This window comes from Prinia subflava, chromosome 3 (assembly GCF_021018805.1).
Source record: "Prinia subflava isolate CZ2003 ecotype Zambia chromosome 3, Cam_Psub_1.2, whole genome shotgun sequence".
Taxonomy (NCBI): Eukaryota; Metazoa; Chordata; class Aves; order Passeriformes; family Cisticolidae; genus Prinia; species Prinia subflava.
The window spans coordinates 93459297-93480435 of NC_086249.1; the positions used below are offsets into that span (position 1 = coordinate 93459297).

The 21139-nt window shown below is 41.8% G+C and overlaps 1 protein-coding gene across 4 annotated transcripts in view; it reads left to right on the top strand.

Annotated features, from left to right (window-relative positions):
• MBTPS2 (membrane bound transcription factor peptidase, site 2) overlaps positions 1-13235 on the top strand; it is a 40670-nt gene extending 27435 nt beyond the window's left edge. The window contains exons 10-11 of one of the 4 annotated variants that reach the window (XM_063392937.1): positions 6043-6118; positions 7402-13235. In XM_063392937.1, the coding sequence (XP_063249007.1) occupies positions 6043-6118; positions 7402-7624 (299 nt within the window). In that variant the 3' untranslated portion in view covers positions 7625-13235. Of the gene's footprint in view, positions 1-6042; positions 6119-7401 lie in introns of those variants that run through there. The other 3 variants (XR_010079739.1, XR_010079737.1, XR_010079740.1) reach the window with 3 other exon arrangements.
• Positions 13236-21139: the final 7904 nt, after the last annotated feature.

The following is a 21139-nucleotide window of genomic DNA, read 5'->3' on the forward strand; positions in this document are numbered from 1 at the left end:
AACTGGGTAACGTGAGGCTGGAGAGCAGCCCTGCACAATGACATCTGAGTGTCTTGGTGAGTAGCAAGTCCAGCATGAGCCAGCAGTGCCCTGGCAGCCAGCAGGGCTACCTGTGTCCTGAGGGCATCAGGGAAAGTAAAGCCAGCTGGGCAAGGGAAGGGATTGTCCCACTCTGCTCTGCACTGGAGCAGCCTCACCTCGAGTGCTGGGGGCAGTTATGTAAGAAAGATATAAAGCCATTAGGGATCATCCAGAAGAGGCCTATGAAGATGGTGAAGGTTCTAGACAGGAAACCATTCAAGGGGCAGCTGAGGTCACTTGGCTCCCTCATCCTTTAGGAAACCTCATCATGGTCTACAACCTCATGAGGGGAAGTGGAGGGACAGACATTGATTTCTTCTCTCTGGTGACCAGTGACAGGACCCCAGGAAATGGCCTGAAACTGCCAGGGGAGGTTTAGTTCAGATAACAGGAAAAGGTTCTTCACTCAGAGGGTGGTCAGGCAGTAGAACAGGCTCCCCAGGGAAGTGGTAGGACACCAAGCTTGACAGAGTTCAAGCAGCATTTGGACAATGCTCTCAGGCACATGGTGTGACTCTTGGGGATGTCCTGTGCAGGGCTGGGAGTTAGACTTGATGATCCTTGTGAGTCCCTTCCAACTCTAGATATTCTGATACTATACAAATACTTGTGTGAAGACTGTTCCTTTATTCAGACAAAAAGCTGATCCGTGAAGCTGTTGGTTGTGCTTCTGTCAGCCCAACCCCTACCCTGGCAGGCCCAACTTCAGCTTTGTCTGGAGGGCTGGGCCAGCAGGTTTGGGGGTGGAGGGAGCTGTTTGTGTTGTGGCTGGGGCTGGGCAGTTCCCACAGCTGCTGAAGGGCAGCCGAGGAGGGGCAGGGGCAGAGGGACAGCTCAGGGATCAGATGCGTGAGTGTTTATGGGCTAAAGGGCAGGTTCAGGTGAACTGGGCTGGCTGTCTGAGCCTGTGATCAGGCCGGTGCGCTCCTGCGGCTCTCCAGAGAGACGCCTGTGGAGAGAGGAGGTGGCTAAGCTGCAGCTGAGACATGGGGACTCTCCTCCAGAGCAGGGCCCCGAGCTGGCAGGGCCCACCGCTGTGGGGGGAGCTGCTGGCGCACCTCGGCAGAGGCACTGCCAAGCACAGGGACTCCTCCAGGCAGGGCCACTGGTCAGCAGCAGGTGCCAATGCGTCTCTTGCTTTTTAGAGCAATACCACCCTCCACTCTGCTTCATCCTGACTTTGTTTTGCCTCTGCCTGTCACTCATGCAAGCTACTCTTGCCCAGGCAGGCTGTTTGAGCAAACGCTGGCTCTAGTCCAAGTAGGCTCCCCAGAGAAGACTCAGAAAATAAGAGGCCAGTTAAAGCTGCTGGCAGCTGCAGAAGCCTCAGCAGAGTTTTGTGACCAATCACTAACCTACTGCTGCACAGCAGCCTGACTAGAAGTGCTTTGTGGCTGTGAGCTGCCTTTGAAGGAAGCAGGAGCTGGGGGGATCGATGACTCACCGTTTCCTCTGACACCACCAGCTGATTGCAAGATAACACATCAGAATCCCAGCTAGCACGGCAAGCAGGACTATCACTATGCCTATCAAACAGCCTGCTCCATGGCAGGAAATACTTTCGATGTGCTCGTGACCATTACGAACTTGTTTGGTTGTTTCTCCAGCCATTTCTGCAGAGCAATTCAAAATGTTAGCCTGTGATCTGCAGTTTACCACTTTTGAACTTGCAGCATGTTTCATATCACCAGAATGTTCTCTGTTTTCCCCACAGTGCAGGTCCTGGGAGCACACTCCCACCCTTGAGGGACAGGTTGTCCCTCTGAATAGAACTCAAATGATCAGGAGGAGAGCACAGTGGGGAGTGCTGCTGCTTGGCCAGTCACTCCTTTGATAAAAACTCATCAGAAAGTTCCACCTGAATCTCCCTCTCTGGGCCAGCTCCCACACCCTAAGGGGATAGAGTCAAGCTGTCACAGAGCCTTGCTCTCCCTGTCGGCCATTTTCCCAGCATGGGGACCCCTTGCAGCCACTCCCAGGTTTCAGGATGTGTCTCCCCATAAGGGATCCCAGCAGGACAGCTCAGTACCTGAGTGTTTTGGGTGTGCTTGAGGAGATTCACCAGCTTTCCAATTCTGTTTTTCTCCAGTCTTTGGCAGCACTTTCAAAAAGAAAAGACAGGTAAAGCCTCAGCATGGCTCAGGCATGGAGGATGGGGAGATTCCCTCTAGCTTCCTTGCCCTATATATGAGTTAGAACACTAGTCGGGACCTCAGCTCATGAGAGAGATCCTGCTTGGGGCTGCTTTTGTGCTTTGGCCTTTAGGTACTTATGGGAAGTTCTGGGATGAAGCTGCAGGGGTAGCTATGTTTGTGTAAGAGTCCTGTTTTTCATTGTCTCTGCAATGGGATCCAGATGTCCTGAACCTAACACACTTTCAGCTTAGTTGCTGATGTTACATGCAAGAGCAGGCACTGAGCAAGGAGCCTGCTGCCACACAGCCATCCTGTGCTGACCACAGGACAGCAATTACCTGGCCATGCCAAGGGCTGGCACAGCCTTGGAAGGAGCAACTTGCATTTCACATGGAAGGAAGACTGAAAGGTAAATGTGCCTTCCTCCAACTAATTACCTATGGCATTATGGGTATGCTTGATGGCCGGAGATTTCCACAAGCCATCAGCCTTGACATCTTAAAGAACATTGCTCATTAATAAGCTGTTGACACATTATTGATAATTATTCTTCCAAAGGAAGGGACATTAAGAACTTACACGCTTCAGGCTTGTCCAAAGGCTCCAAACCATCCTTCTGCCAAGCTGCCAGAGAATCTGCTAGAGAATCAGCTAGAAGCAAGCACAGAGAAATGTTTCCATCACATGTTGGGATGTTCTGCTTTTGTGTACAGCACAAAAGCCCTGGATGGGGGTCAGGTGACAACATGGAAGCCAGATGTCAGTGGATTGCCAGAGCTGCAGAGGAGGGCCTGGGCACCTCTGAGCTGGCAGCTCAACACTTCAACCACAATGTGCCACACCCCTGGAGGAGAGATGGACCCTTGGGGGACTCTGTTAACAGGACAGTGCTCACACAGAGGAAACCCTCACTAAAGCACTGGAGGAAAAAACATATCAGTGAGAAGATGCTATTAGCCCATGAAAGGCTGGACAAGTGCTGGCAGCTTACCTGCTTCCTTTGATTTCTGTGGAAGATAGTTGGCAGTCCCAGGGTGCAGGACCATCAGGAGGATGAGGACGGAGAGGAAAAGACAGTGGACAAGGGCCATAGTCCCCCTTCCACCGCACTGCTGCTGCTGCAGTCAGGGATGAGGGCTGAGCAGTTGGTTCTTAGGGCCAGTGCAGTGCCATGGGGCTCTGTGACCTCATGGCCCCATGCAGCCAGGACAGGGCTGTGTGGGGATGGCTCTCAGGGTGTTCACGGAGAGCTGCTGGGGGCTGTGTGATCTCATGGCCCTGGAATGAGCGGGCAGTCAGGGTGGAGCTGTGTGGGGATGGCACTCAGGGTGCTCCGGGCAAGCTGCCCTCCCAGGCAGGAGAGCACATCCCATAGGGCATCTCCACCCCAGGGTCAGGACACTGCCTCCCCACTGCAGGATCAAGCACATCTTCCACAAGTTTGCAGACAATGCCAAGCTGAGTGCTGTGGTTGGTGTACCTGAAGGATGGAAGCCATCCAGAGGGATCTGAACAAGCTCGAGAAGTGCCCTCATGAGGCTGAATAAGACCAAGTACAAGGTCCTGCACCTGCACTGGGGCAAGCCCCTGTATCAAGCTGCAGAAGGCTGTGGTGTCTGCTTGGTTAACCAGTGTAATCTTTAAAATAAGGCTAAAAGAGTATTTTAATAAAATATTGCATTTAGTTTAGTAATTCTGTGTGTAGAATAGGTATAAGGGAAAAAATATTGTATCTTTCGGGCTTTTTTGTGGTTCAACAATTTTTTTGCCATAATGCCTTGATACTAAAAACTGCTAGACAAACACATAGAATGTTTCAAAGAACTTCCCAGTTGTATCTGTGATAATCAATGTCTTATCCTACAGGCTTTCTTCTAGAAGGAGATTAGGTACAATGATGAAATTCTTCACTAAACGTGGTGAGGCACTGAAACATGTTGCCCATAGAAATGGTGGATGTCCCATCCCTGGGAGTGTTCAAGGCAAGGCTGGATGGGGTTTTGAGCAACCTGGTCTTGTAGAAGATGTTGCCTGTGCCAGGGAGGTTGGAACAAGACAATTTTTAAGGTCCCTTCCGACCCAAATCGTTCTATGATTCTGTGATTGACTTGAATACCTCTGTCTCGGATACCTCTGATTTTCTGAGTCACCTGGGTGGTGTCCAGGATGTCCGTCTGTCGTGTCTTTCACTCAGCCATCCAACAGATTTATTTTCTCTCAGTTCCCCTAAATTAAAGGTCAGGCTTAAGCTTTAAGCAAAAAACATGACCTTCAAGCACACTGGCAGTTTTAATACTGAAAAGTTCTCTGCTTGTTGCCACACCAAACCCATTCTTTTTGGTTCTCCTTGCTATCCATATCTTTCCAATCCATGGTGTGTTTGCTGACTGGACTTATCGGAAGGGCATCTGTTAACAGAAGAAAGTGTCTTTATGTGACTGAATGGACCAGTTCTCTGCCTTATGTGGCTTTAGAACTATTTTCCCTCTCCTTTGTTGCTGTGTACTTGAATTCTTTATTGAACCTGAAGAAGTCTGATCTCACTCTTAAGTAAGATATAGTTAGCAGCCCTTTTGGTATGTTACATTCCCAGTATTCTCTTAGCCTAGGGTTAAACTGTTTCTTTCCCAAGGGATGTTTGTATTCAGTGGGATTTGAACTCTTGCCTTCAAATATCTCTGTGGAGGTATGTATTTCTTATGGCTATGACTATTCTGCACATAGGTGGGAAAAATTCAGGCCATTGTGGCTGGCAATTCACATCTAAAGTTGTTCTTTGAAGACAGAGAATATTGGTGGTACTATGCAAGTGTATTCTCAAGGTGGTTTTCTAATTCTGCATTAATTTACCCTAACCTCTTCCTTCTGGGGATAAGAGCCCATTGTGCCTTCCTTTTAGTAGGAAAGGTGACCTTCTTGCAGCTGTCACAGGATGGTTCTCAAAGGGTCCATGGTGCTGGCAGATCCAGAAGCTGCCCAGATGGAACATCCCTGTACTAACAAAGTGCCTTCTGGCAGGTCTCCAACTATGGCACTTGCCTTGAAGAATCTGCCAGAAACATTTGATGTGCAGTCTACTGGAGGTTCCTGTACACCTTCAAAGAACAGTGTGTACAGTAATAAAGTATTCAAGATCAGGTCCTTGACACTGCAGTTTTCCAGTCACTCTTTTTAAGGATGCCAAGCCCCACCTCCCAGGTTTTTCAGTTGCACCAAATTGTATCTTGAAATCACTTATCTGAGCACAGATTATGTACTGGCAAACTGGTGTTGTGTGATACAGCTGTGCATCCCCTCATAACCTTTGCTTTCTCAGATGGACTCCAGAATTCTGCTCCCCAGCTCCCCCATTCCTGTACACCATGGGCTCAGCCTCAGGTTAGGGGAATTTTCTGCAGGTACTGAAAGAGAAAATTTTTCTGGCCTTCAGAGAAAATACACATGTACACCCACAGTATGCATGTGGACTGCATATGTTGAAAAAGTCTGGTAACTATAATCTCTTCTCTTAGAAAAATACTGGAATCATACAGTGGGGTCTTTATGACTGAAGATGCTTTTGAAAATATATATTTTAGATCTAGTTTTACTGAAATGCTAACTGTGCTTTGTGTAGTGACTCTAGTGTGATAGTGGCCACATTTAAGAAAAATATAACAGGTGCACTCTTGTAAAAACAAAAAAAAAGTCAAGCCTTTATTGAGATTGATTATTTGTCCTAGTAGAAGGTCATTTCACATGTGATTTTTTTGTAAAATTATAATCTAAAATTCATAATGTTATAACCCTGGAATGACTTTTCATGCTTTGTGTATTTTCATTTCAGTAAGTCTCAGCAGTTTTGTACCACGACAAAACTTTCTAAGTATCGACCTGCCTGTGGTGATAGAGACATTTTGCAAGTATCCTTTGAAGTATGTTTGTTATTTTAAGGTAAGAAGGGAACTGTTCAGAATTTAGTGACCTAGCAAAATTTCAGTTGGATGTCATTTTAGACAGGATGCCCTGAAATACTTCTGTAGAGATTTGGCATTTTTATTCCATCTCTGCATTGATTATTGTCCACATGCCAAGATAAAAATGAAATCTCTCACTTGCTCGTGGTTAAGAGCATGTTTTTGATCAGTGCTTTTTTAACTCTTGAGGGTGAGCCTTAACAGATGTGACAAGAAAGCCTAAGTAAGCCTGAATTTAAGTCAGGAAAAATGAGATGTTCTTGCTAGCTTTTTAATGTCAGACTTCTATTGTTTTTGTGTCATAATACTGAACTAAATAACAGGATATGGTTAATTTAATTTTTTTCTTCAAAAGAAAATAAAATAGCTATTCAAAACAGGATAATTTTGTTAACACTTTCTTATTCATGAACAAGATTATATGTATACATATAGATTAGTGAACCTGAATATGGCTAATCTAGGAACCCTTAGAAACTGAAATGTTTATGCGTGGCCATGGAATAATTAAAATGTGTAGTTCAGTTTAATAACAAGCCCATGGAATCAGAGTAAAGGTACCAAGAGTAAGCTCCCCTTTTTTGGGAACACATCAAGGCTCACGCTGCCCAAGCTGCTTTCTGACCCATGTCCTCTTGCCTGGCCATTTAGGATGGAGGTAGGTGCTGCAGTTAGCAAGCCTTTAACCCACAGTAAAAATTACCTCCCCGTGCCTCATTCTCACGAGCACACACATGTACAGAAATCCACTCAGCTGTTCTGGCTAACAGGAGGGGGAGAGATAGGACAGATTTCTGACTATATTCTAGTCATTTACTAGGGAATGTTTTGGAAAATATTCCTAATCATGATTTCATACTTGCGTCTGGAATACCTTCTTAGTTCAGGCATGGCGTCAGAGCTATAACCTTCTTCCAAAGCCACACAAAACAAGCAAAGAAGAAGATGGTGGTTTTGCTGTCTTCTGCTTTCACTGAAGTTGTGAAGAGTGCAGGTTTAAGTATCCAAACTTAGGTCATAAAAAAAAGAAATCTATAAAGGCAATTCTCTGAGCGAGTATGTTACAGCGTAAAACTAATTTTATTCATGTAATTTCTCTGAAATGGAATGGCAGCTAGAAAAATAACCTTTGTACGTCTGTCTCTGCATACTAGAAATGCAATACATATATCTTCTTTTTTTTACAGTTTCTCAGATGCTCTTATTGAACCTTAACTACATTCAACCAGGTACCTCATCTCACTATCAGGAGCACTGGCAGTTATCAATGCTGTACCCTGCTTTGCTTTGGATGGTCAGTGGATATTAAATTCCTTCCTGGAAGCCACGCTGAGCTCCCTAATTGTAGAAAAACATAACAGAGAGCTTGTTGGCTTTTTGATTTTGCTTGCTGGTAGTGCACTTTTGGCTGCCAATGTTGCACTGGGACTTTGGATGGTGACAGCACGATAGAACATCGGATATTCTTCCATCAGTTCTCAAAGTACACAGAAATAATGAATCCATTCCCTTTTAAAATTTATCCAGTTCTGAGATTGAAATAATTCCCTTAAAATGACAATGAAAGAAAATCAACTGCTGGTGGTTGCTGTTTTAATTTAAAACTTTACAACACCATGCCTGTGGTCATGGGAAATCTAATAGGAAAAAGTAGGAACCTTTTTATTTACTCTTTAAGCACTGTATTAATTTTGGAGAAACTGCATTTTAAGATTTCATAGGAAAAAAACCATTAATTCAGATCCCAAAATAAGGGAATTATTTTGTCTCAAACATTTGTAAAGTGGGAGGGAAAAAGCCAGTGTTATTTATAATTTAAACAATTGTCTGTGTGGGCTCTGATCATTTCTCAGTCAGCATAGTCTTCAGTGACTTGTTTTAGTTTTTTTAATCTGGTATTCTATCAAACTGGATTCTAAGAAGTGCTGAAGTCTGGTCTTAAAATGGGGAAAGCTAGGTAAAGGCTTACCATGTGTTAATGGGGAGAGAGCAGCCATTTGGGTTAGTGGTTTTCCTTTTCACCTGGCCAAAATGACTGGAGAAATGTTGTCTTCAGGATGTAGATGAGAAGTGCCAATGTCTGCTAAAAATGAAGCATGTGGGAGGATAACAAAGCCCATGTTTGTGTTGCTTACACTTTCAGTTGTATATTACCATACACAGCTGAAGTTTTAAAGGCAATATTTGTCAACAATAGCTACAAGGTAACTGAAATTTAGTTTCTGAGTGCTGAAGTATGCTGTGCACAGTTTTCCTAAGTGATATGTAATGTTTGTGGTGTTTTACTCAGAAAATAATACTGTATTCTACCTGTTCACAGTTCAAAGTGAAACCTATTGTTTTTATGATGTCTATCTTCTGATGCTATGCATGTAATGTGTACAGTAACTCACTGATGGTTTTCTGTATTTCAAAGGGTAATTTTCCTTTGCTAGGATTCATTCTGTTCAAAGATAGCTAACAAATATATTTAGCTGGTCTTAGATACGAATTATTTAGAGGAGGAATATGATTGTGACTTGAACTGTTTAAACACTTGGCTTTGCTTTCTGAGTTGAATACAGACCATATCCTTGTTCTTAAATGAACAGTGGAAGAACAGTCAGTGTTTTACTGACTGAATTGTCTGACATGCTTTGGAACTCTTTAGGTCTGTAATGTTTTGTACCCAGTAGGATCATATATTGAATGTCTTGTCCTCCTGTGATGTATTGCCTAGTCTGTATAAATTAGGTTCAGTCAGAGCCTTGCCTCGATATAGGCTGATGTTTAAACAAAAATGCTCTGGTTTGGGAGCCTAGATATTTGAAATAGGAAATCTGTGAAAAATTCCCTGCAACTTCTGCATCATACAGTGCTCCCCATAGGAGCTACTGCAGCTCAGAGTTCCTCTACAGAAATGGCTTTTCCATCAGGAGCTGAAGTGAAACCTAAGCTCTCAGATCTGGCCTGCAGGGAGTACTGAAACATCCATGACCAGGTAAAATAGATTCTTTGGCACTTGAGGTGAAAGCCTGGGTAATTCAAAGTGGGGCTGAGCCCAGTTCCTGGTGTTGCTGCACAGACTCAGAACTCTCTGATGTGTACTGTTGTGCAGTAGCTTTCACACTCGAAGATGCACTCCTTTCATACAGTGATGCAAGCAGGAATGAGAGACCACGTTTATTTATTTGTTGTTGGCTGGTTCACATCCCTTTCCGCTGCTGCCACAGGCTGGGTGGGCCCTTGAAGTTCACCTCTGTGGGGTGGCTGGCCCATGCCTCTCCTCTTCAGTCATTTCAGTTCAGGCAAATTGGGGGACAGGTCCTGGTAGGAGAGAGTAAATCCTCCAATCCAGTGTGAGCTGGCCCCTTTGGGGACCATTAAAAGTAACACAAAGTGCAAGAGAGAAAAAACAAACTACACACACCCTGTAAGTCTAACTTGCCATGATTCCGGGAAACATACAGAGGTTTCAGAGTAGCAGTTCTGATGGGCCACTCTGCCATCCCTCTGTGGACAGGAGGACAGGAGCAGCCTGATCCTTGCACAAGGCCTGGCTCTGAGGCTCTGTTCCAGACTGCCCTCTCACCTCAGGGGCTGTTTACTGACCTGAGCTCTTCCTTGCAGTGGCTCTAGGACACCTTCCTCTGTCTCATCCAATCTACAGTGCGAAAAATTAATTTGCACTTACAAGTTTTAATGTAGTTTAGTAAGACAGGATATTTACTTTCAGAGCATGTCAAGTTTGATTTTTATTACTTAGTGTTGACTACCGTGGCCTGGAACAATGGTTTAGTAAAGTGCCTCTCATGGAGATGTAGGCAACAGATTTAGAAAAAGCTTCTGAATTGACATGCACAAATTTCATCTGCTATAATGAGGCTGTCAGGCTGTTCCTGGTTATTTTGTGTGCTACCAAAACATGAAGTTTTATCAAATGAGACTAAAGCCAGCTTACTTTACACCATCACCAAAAGCCACAGATTTACTAAGTAGTACTTCAGTCTGTGTCTGACTGAAGACATAAGCGAGAAGAGGGTGGAGAAGACATTGCTCATGGCTTTAAGAAGAGACACATCAGTGCACTGTAAATACCCTAGATATCTTATGTGGAAGAGAGAGTACTAGAAGTGCTTAAAAATAATTCATGAGTCCATTTCTCCACATGCTGAAATTTGACTAAGGGTTGATTTAGATACGTACAGATTCTTTAAATCAAGACTTTAAGCAAACTGAGTATGAATGGTGACCCAGGACATCTTAGATTAGTGTGGACAAAGGTAATAGTTAGGTTGGACCACTCTCTGAAGAAGTTGTTCAGTGGATCCATTTCATTCTCTATAATCCTAACATATGGATTACATTCTGATAAGCATGTGCCATACATCCACATACTGGGAGGATTTTTGCCTGGGGTTTTGGTCATTTATTTAGAGAAAGAGAAAACACGAAAGTACACAATGATTTTTGTGTGTTGGATTTTTACTGGAGTATTTTTAATGTGTGTTTTGTTTTTGTAAAAATAGGAAGTCTTTAAATTAAATCCTTCTACATCTTATTCTAATTAGCCCCTCAGAATCTTTAATACAGAATCCATCAATATAATTATAGGGCATATTGACTGGACTATAAAACACAGCACTCTTAAAGATTGGATGGCTGCTACTATTTATGTATATACTATGCATTTTAAATCTGTATCAGATGGAAAAAGTAATGTCTAATATTCAGAAATGTTATACTTAGCTTTTGTTTGAAAATTTCCAGAAGAATTCCATAATTATAATCACTGTTCTACTTTTTTTTAATGAAATTGTTTTTTATATCAGCAAATGTTTACATAGCATGTTCTGATAATGCATGATATGACATGAAAATGGCTAACTCCTTAGCATGGGGGATGTTGTATGCTCTTTGCTAACTTAGGAAACTAAAACCAGCTTGCTTCTGTACAAATTAAATGAAAGAGGCTTCACGAGAAAAGTATAGATAAACTTGCTGATTAGTCATCCCAAATTATGAGCCACAGTGGAAGATTTGTTAACTCATCCTTTTTATTTAAATGAAACCACCATGTTGACAGTTTCTTTCAGTGGTAGCTCTACATTTGTGGATATGTGTGTATACAAACATTTGTATAACATATACATGCATAGCCATAGGATGGATTAGTGCTTTTCTAGGGATAGCTTACAGCAGTCCTCATATTCTGCAATGTAGGCTTTCGTTTTTCTTCTTCCTTCTGTGAATTCTCTCTTAGGGTTTTCTCTGGATCTGAAGATAGAAATTTATGTTTTCTTCCCATAAGCAATTTTTAACTTCTTTATTAACAGAGGAAAAGTGATGGGGACATGATGTAACCACAGCTGCATGAGTTTTGTTCAGATGATGTTTGAAGTACGTTTCTTACTTTCTGTGAAGCCTCACCAAAAGCATGGTAAACACAGCTTTTTCAGGGCAGCTAAGAAAGGTCAGCCTTGGAATCCCTCACTCCCTTATTGCTGTTGTTGGTGCTGTTCAGAAGAACTGGGATGAGCAAGACTGTGTAGAGCACATTGAAGAAATAAAGTTTTCAGGACAGAACTCTCCATGGCAGTCAGGGTGTTTCAGCTTTCTTTTAGTAAGGATATGTTTATTCCAGTTTAGCACATGAGCAATCCCAGTGTTCCCATAGCTTCCCATACATTTTATATGATGTCAAAGGGTGACCTGTAGGAATATTTTAAAAATAAATTATGTACGTCTTACAAATTCAGAGCTTTCATACCAATCTGGATATCACTAATGGCAGATGAAGAAGGCTTATAAAGGTTTATATAGCCTAGTCTGTATTTAGTTGTTTTAAAAACCTGTGAGTTAAACTCTAGATATAAGTAGTTATTTGTAAAATATGCATTCCGTATACCTGCAGTCAGACCAATTTCCACAACCACTCTTGCCTCAGCTTTCTTCTTGTAATCTTGTGAGTAAGGAATCTTGAATCTTAACACAGGTAAGATCCAGTATTGGCAAATATTTTATAGCCTCTTTATCCTGAATTTCATGTAACACTTTCAATTGATCAGTTATTTAATGTGGCTGAGTTACCTGGGGTACACACCCTGCATCAAGGCAGCTTTTGGGAACCTTGCACTGGGGGCTGCCAGAGCACAGCAGCTCTGTGGCTCCTGGTCCCTGGGCTCATCCTCTCCACCGTGTCAAGAGCAGATGGCAGCGTTTAAGGGCAGTGGAGGGCTTCCGTTTATGGCAGCTTTATGAAACTTTCACACTGCTGACCCGGTGTGAAAGGACAGGAACAAAGAGCAGGATATGACACTGCAATTCCTTTCATTCCGTTTACATTGTCATGAAACCTGAAAAGAACTTGTAATTAACATTTCAGAGCAGGAAGATATGTTTTCCCTTCACTGAATCATTCAGTGACTGGTGGTCAAACTTTTTTCTTAACACTTAGTCATTCCTTTGGTAAATATGTGCTGAATAAGTAGCATGAGTAGTGGTAGCTTATTTTGTAAAATGGACTTGGATATTTCTCACCTCTAGATGTTCATCCTGGGATGGTTTTTGCAGCATCATAGTATAATTGATCTTCATTTATACTGGATTGAAAGTTTGGAGGCTATTTCCAAGCCATTACTAGGAAAATCTATTTCCAAGTTGTTTCTTAATATTTTAAATTCATCTTTTCCTTAAATTACATTGTTTTTAGATTTCATATACTCAATTGATCTTATCTGAAGCCTGTCAATGGAATATGTATTGTTTAGAAATTCACTGTGGGTTTTTTTCCTCTACATGGCCTTATTTTTCACACTGACTCACAGCTGTGGAATGTTAGATTTCTAGACCCTTTGTTCCCACTATGCATTGTTCATGATCATGGGTTTTTTAAAAAAAAACAGGAAAAAAAAAGAAAGCTTCATTTTGGAAATGGATATTTTGAAAAACAAATATATGGAACACTGAATAATGTATTGTGGTTTTGTTTTGCTTTTTTTCTCTATTTAATTAACCACACAATAAGTATTGTTTTCTATGTATGATAAATGTATCCTGCAAATAAATTCATTGTCTGATTGTTGATGTGCTTAAGTCCGTTTTTAAAAATAAGGTAGAGTGACATAATTCCCTATTGATGGCAGTTGCCATATTCTGTCATGTATTCTTGTTCTCTTTGTACATGATTCATTTTCTTTCTCTGGGTACCAACAAGATGCACCATCCTTTTTGGTATCTGACCACCTCCTAAAAATAATAATACCTACTACTTTACTTTATTTATCAGCTGGCACATCCCCTGGCTGGTTCTGGCCAGGTTTCCTGGGGTGCCCAGGTGGTGTCTGGGCTGTGCTAGCACAGCCTGCCCGGGTACTGCAGCCCTGTGTGAGAGGGAGGTGTTGTTGCTCTGCTTCTTGAGCAAGCTCATCTGGAGCCAGCCAGGTTATTTGTGCTGAGAACTAAATCGTCCTTTGTTGCTTATTGGACACACTGTTACTTTATACAAACAGAGCTGTTTCAGCAATTGTGGCTTTGTTCCCAGATAAAAGATTACCATGACAAATGGACACAAAGCACAGATTGGACACATTGGTAGGATTTCCCAGATAGGTTGCTATGCAGTTTTTGCAATTTTCTGAATTGCATTTTTCTGGCATGAGGAGATGCCTTTTTTGTTTCCTCTTACCCATGTTAAAGGTAGATACAATAGCATTTATTTTCCTGAAGCATGTAAGCTTTTAGGAGAGTTCTGACGTTTTTCAGTTGGTTTTGAAAATGTTATCCTTTACTGTGATTAGGTATGTTCCTCCTCTTGAGGACTAAGCTCATAAATATCTTGTAGCTAGACTAAAATCTTCCCCTTTTTTACCTCAGAGAGATGTGGGTCTGGTGTTTGCTTTCATACTTTTAAGGCTCTGGTGTTGTTAAAATATAATTGAATATTCCTACCAATTATGTATCGTATTCTCCACATTTATGATTAGTTCTACATCTTTTCAGTTCTTTCCAAGTATATTAGTGGCTGACTACTATGTCACTGCCATTTCTGACTGTCTTGAAAACACATGGTCCTACATCCTTTTTTATTTCCCCCTCAAAGGAATCTTTCAAACTGAAAAATGCTTTTTTCCTTTTTATTTTAATGTCATCCTTTTTATTTGCTATTGCATTACGAAAGTTCCCATCCCTTTACCTTTCATGGCTCTTTGAGGCCATCTATTAAAATATTACCAGATATTGTTTTAAATATCCCCAAATCAGCTGAATTTGATTCAGTTGCCCACACAGGCATCTGGTGTGGTCTGAGATATCCTCAGGTGTTCTTAGGTTAAAAATGTAACTTGAAAGAACATTTTGAAACTGCTCCCCCACTTGTCTCATTTTGTCTCCTGGTGGATGAGTCTCGGGATTTCTAAGACCTACACATGGGGCTTCCAGATGTGGGTGAGACCCTGCTGGAGATCAAAGACGTTCTGGACCAGCTGCAGGATACTTGGAAAGGTACCTGAGGGCATTTTGTATCACACCAGATGCTTACACGTGGGCAACAAATCAAGCCAAACAGATTCCTTTTCTTCCTTGCATTTTTTTCTTTTTGGCTGATGAATTGCAGTAGACTATGAGTCTTTTTGAGTAAGTATAACTGACATAAAATTCATCTAAGCTTTTGTGTTCATGCAGAATGGTGTGATCCAGACTGTTGTCTAAAGTCAGGCTAGCAGAATACGTACATTCTTCTCCTGCACTGACCTCAGGCCTGGAAGCAGCAGAAATTTGTGTTGCTGCTTTAGCTGCAGCAAGAAAAAGGAAGGCTGATGTTGTAATGAAAACCCCATCAGCCTCAAGCTGTGGAGGCACCAGGTAGAGACAAGGCTGTGTGAGGGGACATCTCTGCCAAGTGCCATGGCTCTGCATTTGAGTGGTTTTTAACTTGCAGGAGAAAAGAAATGGGACTTGCAGTTAAGAACAGGATAAAGTCAGGGAAGGGAGTGATAGAGAGAGGTGGTTTGTTCATTTACAGAATCATTAATAATTCCACAATAAGCATTTTTAGTATTTTTTTCCCATTGAAGCACTTATAGAGCTGACCTTCAACTAGAACCAGCAAACCTCCATCACTGGTAGAAACACACTGGTGGTAACATCAGAGGGGCAATAAAAGCCTGTCCTAAACAGCAGTTCAGGGTGTTCAGTCTTCAGAGTTGTGTCCTTCTCCCTGACTGAGGATCAGGACCAATCTGACTTTCGGTTAGTCTGGATGCAAAGTCAGAACTTTTCTTCTCATGTTTCCATATTCCCCCTTCAGCATGAGTTAACCTTACAAATGCAGTTATTAAGAAAATCAATTTTTAAAATGTTTTGCCCCTTGGCTTTGTTTTCATTCCTGCAGCTGTATGAATAACTAGCAGATACTTGGCCAAACCACCTGTATCTCTATCATTCCTGCAAAATCAACAAAGATTATGAATGCGCATTATAAACCATAAATTCCTGGATACTTGCCACTAGTTATACCAACAAGTTTAATTTTTCTTCTTCACTTTGGCTCTTTATTATCTATTATCTATTATCTATTATCTATTTACTGCTCTTTATTAGATGCTTGAATTTATTCCCTGGAAATGTTCTGGCACTTGCAGTGCTAAATGTGCTGCAGTGCTGAAGGAAGGAAAAAATGGACGACCCAAAACTTCCATAGTGTGCTTTTTACAACAAAATTCACTGTTTCATTTAGTGAACCAACACAGATAAGAATATTTTGTCATAGAATAAGGCTCTGATTATTTTTCCAGCATTTCTATTCAAAGGTACTCCTAAGGAAAGCACGTCAGTAGTTAACCTAACAGGCCTCTGTCTACCCCTGAGCTCTGCAATTAAATAGAGCTGAACCAGAAGTTAAAATATTACTGTCATTGTTGTGAAAACTCCAGCATATTATCAAACGGTAATTTTTCATAAAAATGCAGAAACATATTGTTCAGTTGAGATTTTAACAAACTGGAACTGCACAATTCTTTTAACCTCTTTTTTTTTTTTTTTTTTTTCATTTTGATTGAAAATACCAAAAGCCATTCTGGAGAGAACATTTTAGCTTTCACTTACAGGGTCACCTAGAGGGGTTCTCTTTTAGCATATGTAAATGATGGTGTAAAAATAAAACCGCATCATTTAACAAAGTGATACTAAATGTGACACTAAATGTATAAATCACTCTGTTCTCATATATGTGGTCATGAAACCAAACCTGTTATGTTCTGATGTAAAATACCAAAAATAATCCAGAAAATTGACGGTCATGCAAGTTTAAAAAATAGTGATTTTTATTATTAATTAAAAGTAGGTAAATAAATTGATGGGGAAAGCCCCTTAAATGAAGGCACTTTTCTAGATCAAAAAGGAGTTAAAAGGCAAAATAACCCTCTTGTCTTCTGCCATGGGTTTGTGTATACACAGAGATATGAATTTGATAAGCTCTTGGTTAACTTCTGCTGGCCTGCAGTAGCATCAGTTGAGATGAAAGTAATGAATGATTGTGGTCTTAGAAGGCTGTGAATCATACAGGCTGTAGCTGCAGTGGAGTGGCCCTGTCAGATCCATAAAACTCAGCTTGCAGTGAAGAGAAGTGTTTGGGCAGCTCTGGGCGTGGGATGTGAGGCCACCCTGAGGACAGGAATCGGTCCCGCTGTGCTCCCCTGTGTGACCTGCAGCGCCTGCCAGGGCAGCCCCAGAAAGGCACCTGCAGTCCTAAGCGGGGACTTAGGCCAGTAGATCTCACTAAGCTCTGCCATTAAGACCTTTCTTACCCTGAGGTCAACAGCCCTCCAGAACTAGCTCAGATTTTTATTTTGCCCAAAATAGCCCCGAGCTCTTCTGCACATGCCCAGCCCTGGCAGCAGAAGAGCTCACATACAGCATGCAGCCTGGGATCTGGCAATGACATGCGCTGCTCCTCTGGCTTGAGAGGCTCAGCGTCACACACAGTCTCAGTGTGGAATTTTATAATCCAGCATCCCACAAAAGGCAGCTGGGGTTAGCTCTGTCTTTGAAAATGCTGTGTGCAGGGGTGGGAGCAGGATACAGCAGATGGGGGACAGCCTGGGTACAATCCAGTGTCTGTTTAGTGAACCCCTGAACAGTTTATGTGATACTGTAGGTGAGTTCCAGGTTTTGGCCAGGACCTACTTAAAATCTCCAGGACACAGCCATGAAGTTTCCAGGAATATTCTAACTTGTGTCCTGGTTGTTGGGGTTTTTTTAATCTTTGCTGTATCTGCAGGTGCATACAAACAATGTAACAATGAGGTGTTTTCTTGCTGGAGAGGAATGTTAAAGAGATGCTGCCAATTTTAAGCTTTGGGGAAAAATGCCTTTATTTTAAAGAATAAAATTGCTTTAATATTTGAAAAGATGTTCTGCTTTTCTACAGAATTTGCTGAAGTACCTTTTCAATGTTTAATAAAACATTTTAACTTTCAAGTCTAGGAGTGTGCAGCTTGGGCCATGGAAGCTTATTAACAAAGGAGTTTGAAATGGGCTGTCTCTTCTTCAACTGCTCCAAATGTTTGACCTTGTTGTATCAGCACCAGTTTGGTGCACATAAAAGTTTGGTGTTGTGTAGTTGTAAGGAAAGTCAGTTGTCTTAAGAACAGCTAAACTTATTAGTCAGTTGAGCATCTGAAACTAGAAATTTTTGCTTGTGCATCCCAGGCTTTGGAATGCTGTCCTATGAAATCTAACACTGCAGGCAGATAATCAGACCTGATACCAGGAAATTGTAGGTCCACATTAAACTGAGTCCTTGAAGTAGACCCTGAACCCTATTCATGTGAAAACAGAGCTAGATTGTGCATGAGCAATAAGACTCTTATCAATATGAAAAGGAAGGACTTCATTTCTGCCATCCTCATTCACCACAGACATGGTCTGGCTACACTGACATCAGTGGGAAACATCCCGGCCCTATATGGAGGGGAGTATCGAGTGTCAGAGTGATAGCAGAAAAAGGTGGCATGGCCTAAGAACAGTGCCAGAACTGGACCTACTGAAGGAAAAAACTGTTGCTTCAACCAACAGAATGAAGCAAGGGGCTTCTCTTGTTGTAGTTAAGGCATTTTGCAAAGCTCTTTACTTCTGTAGTGTATGACATAGCCCTATTCTTCAAGCACATCTTGTAAAAGTTATTTTGTATCAAAGCAGAAGGATGTAGCAATCAAATGGAATTTGGAAGGGTTTTTTGCTTTGGGCTGTAACAAGCTTTCAAGGCTGCTTGTTGATTGAACAGGCTGCTGCTCTGAGGGGAGGAATTTAGGGACTGAACCCCACCTAACCTGAGTCACTGGCTTTAGGCATTTGGAAAGTCACCGTAGCCTCTCTCCAGAGTTAACAAAGACACACGTACCACCACAGAGAAGCCTGAGGAGCACCAGGCTCTGGGGTGCTTCTCATCCAACATACTGCAGACCCAGCCTGGGGGAGCAGCCAGGGCACAGCCTGCTGCACAAGGGCCACATTAACAGGTGGGATTGCTCAGAGCACCTACACAGGCAGTATAGGGTGGGACAGAATAATGAGAGTCAGTTCCTACCCTGCCTTATTTCCTCCTTATTTCTTGGGTCCACAGCACATTTAAGAATAAAAAGTTTTGTGTGAATAAACACTGGTTTGTGGCTGACTACCATACTCAAAAGGTCTTTATTCATGTGCACCACATTCCTCCAGAAAATGTTTTAGAACATGTTGTAAAAATTGTAAGTATTGGTCGTAATCATTCACAATTTTAAAATATTTTAGTCTAGTAACACAATATCTCTTCTTATAAATATATGTGTCTTTAGGATTACTGAAACACGATGATGAATAATTTCTAATTGCTAGTTATCTGGAGCTAACAATCTCTTCCCATTTTTTAAATTTAAAATTACAATAAAAAGATTTTTAAAAGTAAACAATAATGCTTAAAAGTACTAATGATGAAGATAGTGCTTTAGAAATCAACCTCTCTAGAACAGGCTTAGATCTAAGCCAAATGTATGCTTGAACACAGGCATTCTCCATCACACGCGTGGCCTCACATCATCCCTGTCCACCTCCCACACCATACATCTCTGCTGTAGTTGTAAATAATCACTTTTTATCTTCCCAATTGCTCACTGGCCTTTTCTCTGTCTCTCTGCCAAGATCAAGCCTGAAGGCTGGAAAGCCAATTGGAAATAAAACTTCCCTGTCACAGCTAACTGCCACATTCATTCACTGGAGAGGGACTTCTCACAAGGGTGCACAGTGGCAGAACAGGAGGAAAAAGGTTTAAGTTGCAAATGGGCACATTTAGATTATGTATTAGGAAGGAATTCTTTACGGTGAGGGTGGTGAGGCTCTGGAACAAGTTGTCCAAGCTGGAGATGTCTCTGGAAGGGTTCCAATCTCTGGAAGATTGGATGGGGCTTTGAGCAACCTGGTCTAGTGAGAGGTGTCCTTGTCTATGGCAGGTAGGTTGGAATGAGATTATTGTTAAGGTCTCTTCCAACCCAAATTATTCTGTGATTCCATGATTACCAGTTTGACACTGAATTCACAACCTATATTTCTTCTACCTCCTGTCTTTCCCAGCACCTCTCCTGCCTCCTCACTTTGACTTCACCTTCTCACTAACAAATCCAGTACCACATTGCAGAGTTATTAGTATCTGCCTACCTTTTTGTCAGTAATACATGATTTTTAAATGAAAAAGTGATAATTTCTCAACAAGCCATTCCTATGCAGTCAGGAGGAAGCAAAGGAGGAGCATGGCATCTGTGTTTTACTCTTGATTTAGCTGGGGGCTTAATTAGCAAATGTATTTTTCAGACTTTCTGGTTTTTACATGTCTTTAAAAGAAATTACTGTGGTGATATGATTGACAAGGACTGCATAGAGAATGATGACTCCCTACGTAATTATGTGGAGTTTGCCAGCTGTGGCAACTATTTGAAAGGCTGCACTTCTGGCCAGAGATTATTAGCTTATATATACCAGGTTACATACTTTCATACAATCTATTGCCTAATGCTTTATCTCCCTTGAGGGCATTAGAGATATTAGGCAAAAACCTGGATTCACATTGAGGGATGATTTGCTTCAGGAAGAAAGATGTTTGTACGGTGAATAAGCATTACATGTATCATGTAAAGATCCAGCCAAGATTCTGGAAAGAGACGACGGAATCTGGGTACATTTCTAGAATTCTCAGTCTAAAGGATTTGTTTTTTCCAGTGCAAGAGAACAGAAAATGAAGTGTTTTTAAAAGAGCCAACTTGCACACCAGAACCATTGCTTACCACACACTAACATTTGGGTTTGTATATGTGACTCTGATTTACTTCCTACTGAAAGATAAAATAAAATGGTTGGAAAATCTGAAGACAGGTGCTAAAAAGGGCATTAACCATATCATCACACACAATCACACTCGTTTCCTGGACAGCTGAAATAATAGCAGCCTGGTTTAGTGCCTTGGACCAGTTTCTACTGGGTGACTGCACTTCACAGTAAAGCCTGCAATACATCTGTCATCAAAAATGACAGCACCTTAAATGTGATGCTGAATAACTACAGCGGGTGCTGAGAAAATCTCCACATCTGCTCAGGCTTGGTTTCACTTCATGGAGAACCAGGGAGATGATGGTTTGAGTAATAGAATATTTCCACCATTAATAAACTGGACTAAGTTTTACAAGACCTGAATTAAACTTTCAGCTCAGCCCATGTAAAAGAGGAACAATAATGTTTTTAGTGTTTTGCTGATCTCTTTTATTGATAGTATTTGGACCATAAATTCTCTGTGTAGAAACTCCCTTGTCTGAGTCCAATGATGTGAGGGTATAACTCTCTTTGGAGAGAGGGGCTCCAAGTACTGATATGAAGATGGTTTGAAAGTAGTGTGCACTGGAAAAACTGATTTTAGAAAAGAGATATTAGGTCTTAAACATGATCCGTGTCCCACAGTCCAAA